This window comes from Aethalodelphis obliquidens, unplaced genomic scaffold (assembly GCF_003676395.1).
Source record: "Aethalodelphis obliquidens isolate GAN/ISIS:26980383/991018 unplaced genomic scaffold, ASM367639v1 scaffold2, whole genome shotgun sequence".
NCBI lineage: Eukaryota > Metazoa > Chordata > Mammalia > Artiodactyla > Delphinidae > Aethalodelphis > Aethalodelphis obliquidens.
Genome location: NW_020837946.1, coordinates 58098849 through 58111327, shown reverse-complemented (window position 1 = coordinate 58111327; position 12479 = coordinate 58098849). Strand labels below are relative to the sequence as shown.

Sequence of the window (12479 nt, the reverse complement as noted above, 5' to 3'; positions counted from 1 at the left end):
CGATATTTCTGTTTTTGTGCCAGTACCATACTGTCTTGATTACTGTAGCTTTGTCATATAGTCTGAAGTCAGGAAGCCTGATTCCTCCAGCTCCATTTTTCTTTCTCAAGATTGCTTTGGCTATTTGGGGTCTTTTTGTTTCCATACAAATTGTGAAATTTTTTGTTCTATTTCTGTGAAAAACGCCATTGGTAGTTTGATAGGGATTGCACTGAATTTGTAGACCGCTTTGGGTAGTAGAGTCATTTTCACAATGTTGATTCTTCCAATCCAAGAACATAGTATATCTCTCCATCTGTTTGTATCATCTTTAATTTCTTTCATCAGTGTCTTATAGTTTTCTGCATATGGGTCTTTTGTCTCCTTAGGTAGGTTTATTCCTAGGTATTTTATTCTTTTTATTGCAATGGTAAATGGGAGTGTTTCCTTAATTACTCTTTAAGATTTTTCATCGTTAGTGTATAGGAATGCAAGAGATTTCTGTGCATTAATTTTGTATCCTGCTACTTTACCAAATTCATTGATTAGCTCTAATAGTTTTCTGGTAGCATCTTTAGGATTCTCTATGTATAGTATCATGTCATCTGCAAACTGTGACAGTTTTATTTCTTCTTTTCCGATTTGGATTCCTTTTATTTCTTTTTCTTCTCTGATTTCTTGGCTAAAACTTCCAAAGCTATGTTGAATAACAGTGGTGAGAGTGGGCAACCTTGTCTTGTTCCTGATCTTAGTGGAAATGGTTTCAGTTTTCACCACTGAGAACAATGTTGGCTGTGGGTTTGTCATATATGGCCTTTATTATGTTGAGGTAGGTTCCCTCTATGCCTACTTTGTAGAGAGTTTTTATCATAAATCGGTGTTGAATTTTGTCTAAAGCTTTTTCTGCATCTATTGAGATTATCATATAGGTTTTATCCTTCAATTTGTTAATATGGTGTATCACACTGATTGATTTGCGTATATTGAAGAATCCTTGCATGGAAGGAGGATTCTTAACCACTGGACCACCAGGGAAGTCCCTCCTATTTCTTTTTGTGTGTTACTTTGTGGAAATAAAACATTGTCATCCAAAAAGAAATGGTAAAATACCAAAAAAGAATGATGTCATGGCTTAATGTTAAATCCTCTCATTTAAAAAAATTAACCTTTGGGGTTTCAATTTCCTAAACCAGGGGCTGGCATACTTTTTCTGTAAAGGGCCAGATAGCAAATATTATAGGGTTTATGGGCCAAAGGTCTCTGTTGCAACTACTCAGCTCTGCCAATAGAGCAGTAATATATAAATGAATAAGTAAGGCAGTGTTCAAAAAAATGTTATTTATAACAAGGACCTGGCCCTCTGATGATAGTTTGTTTTGGTTCCAGACAGTTTTATATATTTTTTTGACCTTGAGCTAATTCTCCAAATTCCTTGAAAACCACAGAGACCATTATCATTATAACCCTTACTACAAAACTTTGAATCCTATCTTTTATCAGTTTAGTACATTTAATATTTTCTCTCCTAGTCCTTCTATTATCTGGTACAAATAGAAACCACAGAGCCCCTTTTCAGCTTAAATATCTTTTGGACAACAGTATAAAGAAGTGTTTATAAAAAAAACTTATTCTTACAGTATAAATATGTGTCACTTGCCTGAATACCAAAGGGCTGATCTCTGATGTTCATGTCATCTTTGGCATATCTATTAAGGAGAGAAAATGTACAAACTCAATATTAAGAACAATTTAATAATTAAACTAAAAATAATTTTATAGTTCTGAGTAAATTATGAAATGTACGACTTCAATAAATAAATAGAACAATAAAATCTATTTAGTATTTGCAAACACCACTTCATTATTAAGTATCCAGTCTGATGATCTGTGATTTAAAAAAATGAAAAAAATAAAAATAGAACTAAAGACTATAATCAACCAAATGAGTTGCATAAAACAAATCATTAAAAATAACTTTTCACATTAGTTGCTTTCTCTAATGAATAAAAAGGCAACATAAGATGGGATATTATCTAAATTTAATGATACACATTTTATCTTAAAAGAAAACCAGCTCTTACTTTTCTCGTGGGGCCCCTTTTTGCCATTCAAATTTGTATTCAGTCTCCCCTTCGGTTTCTTCTTTCTAAAAACATTCATTAAAGTCTTTCAATTTTTCCATAAAATTACAATCTATTGCAAATAAATCCAAACATAGAAAACAGTACTTTACCTCTTTGTTTTCTTGATTGCATATCAAAAACATGGGAGGAAAAAAAGGTAGGTCAAGTTAAAAACTTCAACATAAAAGTCTGCTATCATATACGACACTATGATATCACGGTATTTAATTGTAACTTGTAAGAATGTATTAGTTTGACTTTTTTTCTTTCATAAGATAAAATTCAAATCACTGAAGGATAAAAAACAGTGAATAAGAAATAGTGTTTAATAAGCACATTTATTTCTAGTCTTTAAACTTTTATATTTTTCATTGACAGTGAATATTATGCTTTGTATTTACAAGTATACTCAGTAAGAAGGACTAAATACACAAATTATAAAAGAATAAATGTAATTCTGGTGATGTTGAGATTATTTTCCTCCCCAAAGGACAAGTCATGAAATTATTACTAGATTAGACAAATATTTTTAGTATTTATTCTACTGTATTTTTTTTTTTTGGCACTACACGGGCCTCTGACTGTTGTGGCCTCTCCCGTTACGGAGCACAGGCTCTGGATGCACAGGCTCAGCGGCCACGGCTCAGGGGCCTAGCCGCTCCGCGGCATGTGGGATCTTCCCGGACCGGGGCACGAACCAGTGTCCCCTGCATCGGCAGGCGGACTCTCAACCACTATGCCACCAGGGAAGCCCTATTCTACTGTATTGATTGCAGTATTTTAAAAAATTATTTTACAAAAATAATAGCAATTTTAAAAGATGAAGAGCAACTTCTAAACAATGTCTGTCATAACAGTTCTCAATCTTTACTTGTAAACACATCAAAGACTTAAAAAAAGGAAACGACCAAGTACCTTTTTTAGCCCCTGGTGGAGCCTCATACATGAAATTAAGGCCATTCTTTACACGTTCATCTCCCATAAGCAATCTAAATAAAACAAGACATAAAGTTAGCAGTTTTTTGTAAGAGGAAAATATTACAGAAAAACTGTCCCTCCATACCCCTAAATCCTAAGGGAATTAGGATAAAATATTTTTATTAGAGATAAAGTTCCAGAAGTTTACTCCACTGATTAGATGACATCTGAAATATCTGACTGGAAATTCCAACAGTGCTGCCTCTTTAGTAACTAGTTGTAAATTCTGAGACTTCCTCATTACCTGAGAGATCCCGGCACTCCCAACTGAAATGAGGGAAAAAATGCCATGCTTCCCCTCACATGCTTTTCTTAAACTTTGAAATGCTGTGGAAATAGGGACAACTTTGAAATCCTATACGCCAACACAAATTTGGAATTAAGTTAAATAGTGCCAACATTTTTCATTAATTGTGAGGAATCAAACAGTTCTAGAAAAATGAGTCTCTCTGGAATTTCTTTAGGAAGGCAAATCCAATTAATTCTTAAAAGAGTCAAAGGCAATAAGAGAATCAAATTCTTTAGCGAGGCCAATGAAGAGAGAATAAAGATAATCTACAACAGGTTAATTACTATGATGGACTGCTGCATCTTAAAAATCATTTTCTTTCTTTTTTTTTAAATAAATTTATTTTGTTTATTTATTTTGGCTGCATTGGGTCTTCGCTGCTGCGTGCGGGCTTTCTCCAGTTGCAGTGAGTGGGGGGCTGCTGTGGCTTCTCTTGTTGAGGAGCACGGGCTCTAGGCATGCGGGCTTCAGCAGTTGTGGCTCACGGGCTCTAGAGTGCAGGCTCAGTAGTTGTGGTGCACGGGCTTAGTTGCTCTGTGGCATGTGGGACCTTCCCAGACCAAGGTTCGAAACCATGTCCCCTGCATTGGCAGGTGGATTCTTAACCACTGCGCCACCAGGGAAGCCCCTCATTTTCTTTTTTATCATTTCTTTTTTTAACACCAAAAGTTCCCTGTTTGGGTTCTGTTTAGAGAGATATGCTGTGCTTTTTAGAAAAAAAGCTCTGCTACAAATTGAATCAACGGTCAAGTTAAAGCTTTAATTCATAAGATCCAAGTAAAGTACTGATTATAAAGAAGAAGGCTAAAGAGTGAACAGAATTTCCTCTTATTTGGAAAAGGCTATCACAAAGGATAGCCTACATGATTATAGTTCCTCACTTCTTATTCCCACTGGTGTTTACAAAGAATTGTAAAAGAAGAAGAGGGCAAAAGGATGACAGGATCTACCTCTATACAGTGGGATATTATTCAGCAATAAAAGGGAATGAACTACTGACACATGCTACAATATGGATGAACTTCAAAAACACTGAAAAAAATGTTTTTAAAAATACATTTAAAATTTTTTAATTTTTAAATTTTAAATAATTATATTAAATGAAAGAAGCCAATCGCAAAAGACCACATATTGTATGATCCCATTTATATGACATTTCCAGAATAGGTGAATATATAGAGACAAATAAATTAGTGGTTACTTAGAGCTGAGAGGTATTAGGGGGCACAGGGTCTGGAAATGGGGAATGACTGCTAATGGGTACAAGATTTCTTTTTCGGATGATGAAAATGTTCTGAAATGAGTTATGGTGATGGCTCCAAATTCTATAAATACACTTAAAACCAACATATAGTTTAAAGTATATAAATTATATCTTATATTAAATTAACACCATTTAAAAAATTAAAATTGACCACGTGAAAAGCTCAACATCACTAGTTATTAGGGAAATGTAAATTAAAACCATGAGATATCATGTTGTAGTCATTAGGATGCCTATTACCAAAAAAAAAAAAAGAAGGAAAATAACAAATGTTGGCAAGGATGTAGAAAAACTGCATTGTTGGTGGGAATATAAAATGGTACAGTCCCTATGGAAAACTGTTGCGTGGTTCTTCAACAGCCAAACACAGAATTACCAGATGATCCAGCAATTCTACTCCTAGGTAATACCCAAAGGAACTGAAAATAGGGAGCTGAACAATATGTGTATGCCAATGTTTATAGCAACATTATTCAAAACAGCCAAATGGTAGAAGCAATTCAAGTGTCCACTGATGGATGAATGGGTAGACCAACTGTGGTATACACATACAATGGAATGTTATTTGGCCATAAAAAGGAATGAGCTGTGATACATGCTACAATATGGATGAATCTTGAACATGTTATATTAAGTGAAGTACGCCAGACACAAAAGGACAAATACTGTGTAATTCCACTTATATGGTATACCTAGAATAGGCAAATTCATAGAGACAAGAAAGAAGAATAGTGTTTACCAGGGACTGGAGGGAGGGGGAATGGAGTTATTGTTTAATGGGTATAGCGTTTCTATTTGGGGTAATGAAAAAAATTTTGGAAATAGACAGTGGTAATGGTACCAACACTGTCAATGTAATTAACGGCACTGAACTGCACACTTAAAAATGGCAAATTTTGTTTTATATATTCCCACCCCTGAAAAAGCATTTCATTTATATTGAAACAAAAATAACAAAATCAAAACTGGAATATCAATTTCATTTTGTGCAAAACTCAACAGGTATACAAAATAAAAGGAAAAGCTATGATATTGGCATTTCTGTTTTAACTTCAACTAAAAACCTGTACAGATTCTTTTTTTTTTGCTGTTGACTCTAAGCTGAGTGAAATGTACAGATTTTTGGGCATCCTTTTATTTGTCCAGTCAGAATAATAAATGTGATTGTCATCTTTAAAAAAATGTACATAGGGATCAATATCCACAAACATTAAGAAACATCTAGGACAGTTAAAAACTTAAAAGGGAAAAAAACAGAGTACTAAGGAACAGAATTGGCTATCAAGGACAATACTTTTGAATGAGGAAAAAAAGAAAAATGTAGCAAATCACTCCAAATACTCATAAATTTGCTTTTATATACTCATAAATTCAAACAAACAAACCTAAAAGCAATGAACACACCTAGTGTCCAGATCTTGGTATGTAAATATCTTTCTTCAATAAAAAGAACCAATAAAACTGCTCCAATACTGGAGCAGGGAAAAATAAAAGACAAATTTTTGATGATCCTGTAGTGCCAGGAAGAACTTTTTTTGTTTTTTTTTTAAAAAGGATGGGGCATGTTAAATGGACATAGGAGTCAAGCTGACAGAGCAGGCAAAGGCCAAAACTGGAACAATTTGAGCAAAAAAATAAATAAGAGTATTAGATTATAACCGATTAAATAAATATCTGAGTCCAGGCTGATAGGAATAAATGATTAAATAAATAAGTGAGGGAAAAGGAAAAATCCTCTTTCCAGAAGAATTCAAATTAAACAATGTATAGGGACTGAAATAGAAAATCACTATTAGAATACCACAGTAATAACTGATGCAGGCAAGATCTATCAATGAATTCTGACATCAGTGGGCAAAGTTAAGGATATGTGCATAGCTTCAAATATTTCCACCTCCACTATCTCTTCATTGGTGTAACTCAACTATATTGGCTGTTTCCTGAACATCCTCTCCATCTTCCCACCGTGATCATCTTTAATAAGCTTTTACTATATGTAAATCACAGTCTCTCAACAGTAGTGCTACTGACATTTTGGACTTGATCATTCTTTGAGTGCACTGTAGGCTGTTTTACAGCATCCCTAGAATCTACCCACTAGGTGCTGTTATCACCCAACCCCTGAGTTATGACAATCAAAAAATGTGTCCAGGGACTTCCCTGGAGGTCCAGTAATTAATAATCCGCCTTCCAAAGCAGGGGACACAGGTTCTATCCCTGGTCGGGGAACTAAGATCCCACATGCCACAGGGCAACTAAACCTGTGTGCTCTAAACCCCGCGCGCCACAACTAGAGAGCTGGCGAGCTGCAACTACCGCGTCTGCATGCTCTAGAGCCCACACGCTGGAACGAAAGATTCCACATGCTACAGTGAAGATCCTGCATGCCGCAACTGAGACCTGATGTGGCCAAAATAAATATTTTTTTTAAATTAAAAAAAAATGTGTCCAAACATTGCCACATGTCTCCTAGGGGCAATAATAGCCCTTAGTTGAGAACCAAAGATCTAAATCCTTACCATTCTTCACAGTTCAGCTTAAATGTCACCTCTTTTATGAAGTCTTGTTATGCCAAATGGAATTATTTTCTTATGCTAGCATGCCACAGTTTTTATAAAGTGTGTTTTCAATCAGTTATTACCTTCAGCCTTGAACTATATGTATGTACATATCCCTTATTAAATTTTCTTGGGGGTAGAGAGAAACTATGCATCACAATTTTATAGGCCACTACAATACCATTTGTTGTCATACATGAAGTAGGCACTCAATAAAAGTTAATAAGATTAAATAAATTAGTGAGAAAAGTACTTAAACTAAACATTTTATTTCTTTAATTTTGCTCTTGATATACTATATTTTAAAGAGAGTATTTAGTAATAGTTTAGTATTACTTCGCTTAAGTTCCATGTTTTGACGAAATATACGACTGAGTGGAAGAGAAAATATGACCTATCTAACTAAAGCACCACTATTCATTTGCTTGATTAACCAAGAGAAATCAGCTTCAGTGTTAGACCTGCAAATACAAACATAAATGACAATAGCTAAAGGGCAGGTACTGTACCGTAGTAAACCAATGAAGAACTCTAGCTCTGATCCTGCCATTAACAGAACAATGACATGCAGGTCAAGTAGAGACACTTCAATTTACTTCTTGAAGCTGTCCTGTGCACCTTTTCATTTCAGTGTATGTTGAGGAAATACCTTTGTAAGAGGCCTCAGTAGTTCAAGTATAGACATTTATTTTTCTTCTAAGTTTTGTATAAGTTGGGACTTCTCTATAAACTATATGTGGAGTCACATCAATCAATATTTTATGTGAATTATGGGTAAGGTTGGAAAAAGTGCCCATCTATCAATATAAGAGTAAAGACAGTTCACAGGGAATACAATCCTATCATTGGGGCATTCAATTCAATAAAGCTAATTTAATATATGATTCAGTAAAGGATATTCTCATGCAATTGACTATTCTAAAAACACCAGCATAGTGGAATTTCTTACCTATTATCATATGATTCTTGTTCTTTAAGATATTGTTGCATTAATTCTTCCTGTTTCTTCTTATCATATGATATTTTCTGTTCTGCCATCCATACCTAAATTAGTAAAGTACAAAACTTAAGTAGGAAGTTTGCTCTCTTTTATAATAAAATATAAAATGCTATTGTATATAGTTTACAACATCATCTATTTTGGTCATAATGTCATTATCGCAAAACAACAGTTGAAAATCTGATTTGTGCTTTTATATAAGTCCTTAAATATAATCATTCAAAACAGCTAAACTTTCAGGCAAAAATGTCAAACTTGATAACCACGCTGAGCACTTGGGGTAAAAATGCTTCTTGCATTCAATCCCTCTGTTGTTGTTTCAGAGATGAGAACAACCATCTCTCTACATGGAATATGTCTAGTCCAAAAAACATACAGGGCACAACCAGTAAGGTTAAATGGTGCCCATGGATGCCAGTGGGTGTCACTGACACCCCAAGAGAGGAGAAATGGAAGACAAATAGGAGAAAAAAAGGAAAGGAGATGAAAGGTAGTTGTAGAAAAAAGGGAAGAGACAAGAGAGGAATCAAAGAGATGCATCTGACGTCCTGCAGTTGCTCAAGGGCACCACCACCGCAGGCTGAATGTGTCCCTGTGTGAAATTCTCAGAATCGTAGAAGTGGTGACGGTAAAAAGCCCACACAACTTATGCAGGATATTTAATCATGTTACTTCCAGGTTTAAAAGGTATCAGTGACTTCCCACCTCCTATAAAGTAAAGGACAAAATGTTTGATAACCATTCAACATAAACAGCAAGGCAAAACTTTCTCTCCCAACAAGCTAAGTTTTAGAAGGTAAATTCAAGGAAAAATATTTACACTGATAAAATTATAATTATTAAATGTAGGTGGAGGCAGATAAGTGTGGGGAGAAGGATGGGGGACAAGACTGCCATTATTCAATTTTAGATGCGAAACAGTAGTTATCAGTATTTAATAGTGCTCAGATAGGAAGCTTCTATGGGCACCACAATCTGAGATTAATATGGAGATAAAAGCAAAAATAGCAATGAGAAGAGAACCCTTCAGGGATAGATATACCAGAAATTTCTTTTGGTATAAGTTTCTGAAAGTTTCTTCCACTGCCTTCATAACATAATATACATGCCATAACCAACATAACATTACCAATGTAATGTTATAGTAGAAGAAAAGTCTACACTTGGGATGGGCAGTAAAAGGCACATGTTTGGAATTTTCACTGTAGCTCAAAATGCAAACAGTTGCAATAGAAAAATGCAAGGTGTCATTGCCTGGTCAAATAATACATTAATAATAACATTCTAATGATTAACATATTCTAACAATAACTACCATTTATTTAAAGCTTTAGATTTTACAAAGTTATTTTACTAGTCTCAATTGCTCAAGAGCTTAAATACATGAATATTTATGATGAACTAGAATAAAAAGTATTCTAAATAAAAAGTATTCTAAAAAACATATTCTTGCTTACAAAATGCTCAGAATCTGCTAATAGAAAATCATACTAACTTTTCCGTATGTTTAAGATATTTCATAATAAAAAAGACAGGAATTGTGTAAATAAACAGTAACAATATTTGGGCCTGGGCTGAGGGCAGGGGAGGGGGGTATATGGTGACTGTGTTTTTCATAACTTATGTTTTTATATGGTTGCATTTATGTCAATAAATCCTCAGCTGGGAAAAAAATAGTAACAATAAAAATTGATATTTGGAACAGAGTATGTTCAACGTGAAGAAATAGAACAAGACAGTGTTCTAGGGGGCAAGGAAGAAGGCTGGTATAATGCAATGCTTTATAGCCAAGTTTTGGTTTTTAGAAGTTCTTTATTTTTTAAATGAAGTAACTATATTCACAGGTAGCCAATATTATTCCTGTTTTGTATATCCTTCCAAAGATGTTCACGTGGACATACACATAATATACATAATATAATATACACACATGCATTTTTTGGTCACTCTTTTCATAAATGGTAACATATACAGCATATATATACAATATGCTGTACACAGAGAATATGTCTAAAATAAAATTCTATACCATGAAGATCATTTCCAGATCAGTAAACAAAATGCTTTCTTGTTTCCTGGGGGATGGGGTGCTGAAGAATATCATTCTTTTGTGGGGCTACACCACCATTCATTTAACCAATCTCCTGCTGTACCGATGGGCATTAAGAAATTTCCAATCTTTTACTATTACAAACTCAGCTGCAATAAATAACCCTGTTACACAAGTAGCTTCATACATGTTAAACAGGATTTTGAATAGGATCAAAATTTTGCCAAGGGAAAAACAGGGTAAGATATTATCAGCAGAGGGAACAACTCAGACAAAGATCCAGAAGTGTAAAACAGGAATTAAGTAGCTTGATTTTACCGGAGTATAAAATCTATGGTGGGAGAATAGCAGTAAGGCATGAAGAAGGAAAAATAAACTGGAGCCTGGTTACCTGGACTTAATCCTGTAGTATTTTAATAAGGAGCTAGAAGAAATCAGAGTTGTGCTCTAAAATGACTACTCTATGGAAACACCCAAATATTCATCAAATGATGGATAAATAAAATGTGCTATATCCATATAATGGAATTATTCAGCAATAAAAAGGAATGTAATACTGATACATTCTACAACATGAACTCTGAAACATTATGCTAAGTGAAAGAAGGCAGTCACAAAAAAATAACATATTGCATGATTCCATTTATATGAAATGTCGAGAATAGGCAAATCCACAGAAACAAAAAGTAGATTAGTGGTTGACTAGGGCTGGGGAGGGGGAAGGATTAAGGACAAATGGGGAGTGACTGTTAATAGATATGGGTTTGGGGGAGCGTGATGAAAATCTTTTAGAACTTTTGTGGTGATGATAAAATTCATAAATATACTGAAAACTACTGAATTGTACACTTTAAATGGGTGATTGTATGGTATGTGAATTATACCTCAATAAAACTGCTAAATAAAAAAATAATTATTCTGATGGCTAGATGGGTAGAGAATGGATTTGAGAGGGGTCAAGACTGGCAGCAGAAAAACCAGTTAGGAAATGTAACTGTCTAGGTGAAAGATGATGAGGGTCTAAGCTAAGATACAGGCAGTAGTGACAAGGAGGAGAGATGGATTCAACAGATATCTGAGAGGTAAGACCAATAGAATTTATTAGCTGACAAGATAAAGGAGTGATGGGAAAGGACGAATCCTGAGTCTCTGGCCTGGGTGACTGGATGAAGGGTTGTGTTACTACCTGTATTTCCTACTGATATGAGAACAGGAAGTATAAAAAGAAGAGCAGATTTAGGATAAAAGGTAAGTTCCATTTCAAATATGCTGAGTTTGAGATGCCTGTAGGATATCAAGATGAAACTGTCTAGTATATAGCTGTCTTCAGGTGCCTCCAGCTAAGGGGAAAGATCTCGCACTGTAGATTTGAGAGTCAGGAGTAAATAAGGGGTGGTTAAAACTATAAAATTGGCTGTGATTGTTTGGGAAAGCATACAGAGTAAGCAAGACGTGGGCCAGGGACGAAACTCTTGTTACCACCTGTATTTTAGGAGCAGGCTAAGGATAAGGGTGTGTGTAGGGGCAATTAACATTTTATTGAGCACTCACTCTATGTGTTGGGCAGAGTGCTAGGTGGTGGTACTTATTTCAAAGTCTTTATCTACACCATCTTATTTAGTCCTCATAACAATTTTCACAAGTCAAGGCAACTGATACTAATTATTCTTAACTTATAGATTAGGACACTGAGGATCAGGGACATTAAATATTTTGTGTAAGGTCTCAGGGCTAAAAGTGACTGTGCTGGAAAAACAGAATCTAGGTCTGGTTTCAATGCTCATACTCCTCCTACCTCACCATTCTGCTTTCCACTACTATAATACTCAACTCAGTTTTTCTCTACTGGACATAGTAGACCTGTAAGTGGTTATTTAAAAAGCCAAAGTTCAATGAGGTCACCAGACAGACGGTACATGATCAAGTGGGATAAAAAGAGTAAGCAAGGTGTGGCTTTATTTCCCTTTTAAGATCTATCTTAAATAGACAGGGAGTCTTCTTTGTACAGGACAGCAGAGCTCAGAAGCCATGATCTCTGGGATTCGAAAAGTCAACATCAGAATCTGCTGCGGGAAGTTATGAGGAAGCCGGTTATCGGTCTTCATATCTTAAAGATTTACATTCTAGCTGACAAAACCGAAAGAGCACACAGAGCCGCCCGCCTCCTGGCTGATGTACAACAGAATAAACGAGGGCCAGCGGAGAACGGACGAGAACGCCAGGGCTTTAGGCATGGAG

General features: G+C 35.1%; 1 protein-coding gene across 1 annotated transcript in view; it reads right to left on the bottom strand.

The window, feature by feature from the left end:
- CIRSR (corepressor of RBPJ and splicing regulator) overlaps positions 1 to 12479 on the bottom strand; it is a 39844-nt gene that overhangs the window by 27107 nt on the left and 258 nt on the right. The window contains exons 2-6 of the mRNA XM_027128026.1: positions 8141 to 8235; positions 3018 to 3091; positions 2213 to 2223; positions 2061 to 2125; positions 1637 to 1685 (exon numbers count right to left, since the gene is read on the bottom strand). Of these exons, the coding sequence (XP_026983827.1) occupies positions 1637 to 1685; positions 2061 to 2125; positions 2213 to 2223; positions 3018 to 3091; positions 8141 to 8235 (294 nt within the window). The remainder of the gene's footprint in view (positions 1 to 1636; positions 1686 to 2060; positions 2126 to 2212; positions 2224 to 3017; positions 3092 to 8140; positions 8236 to 12479) is intronic.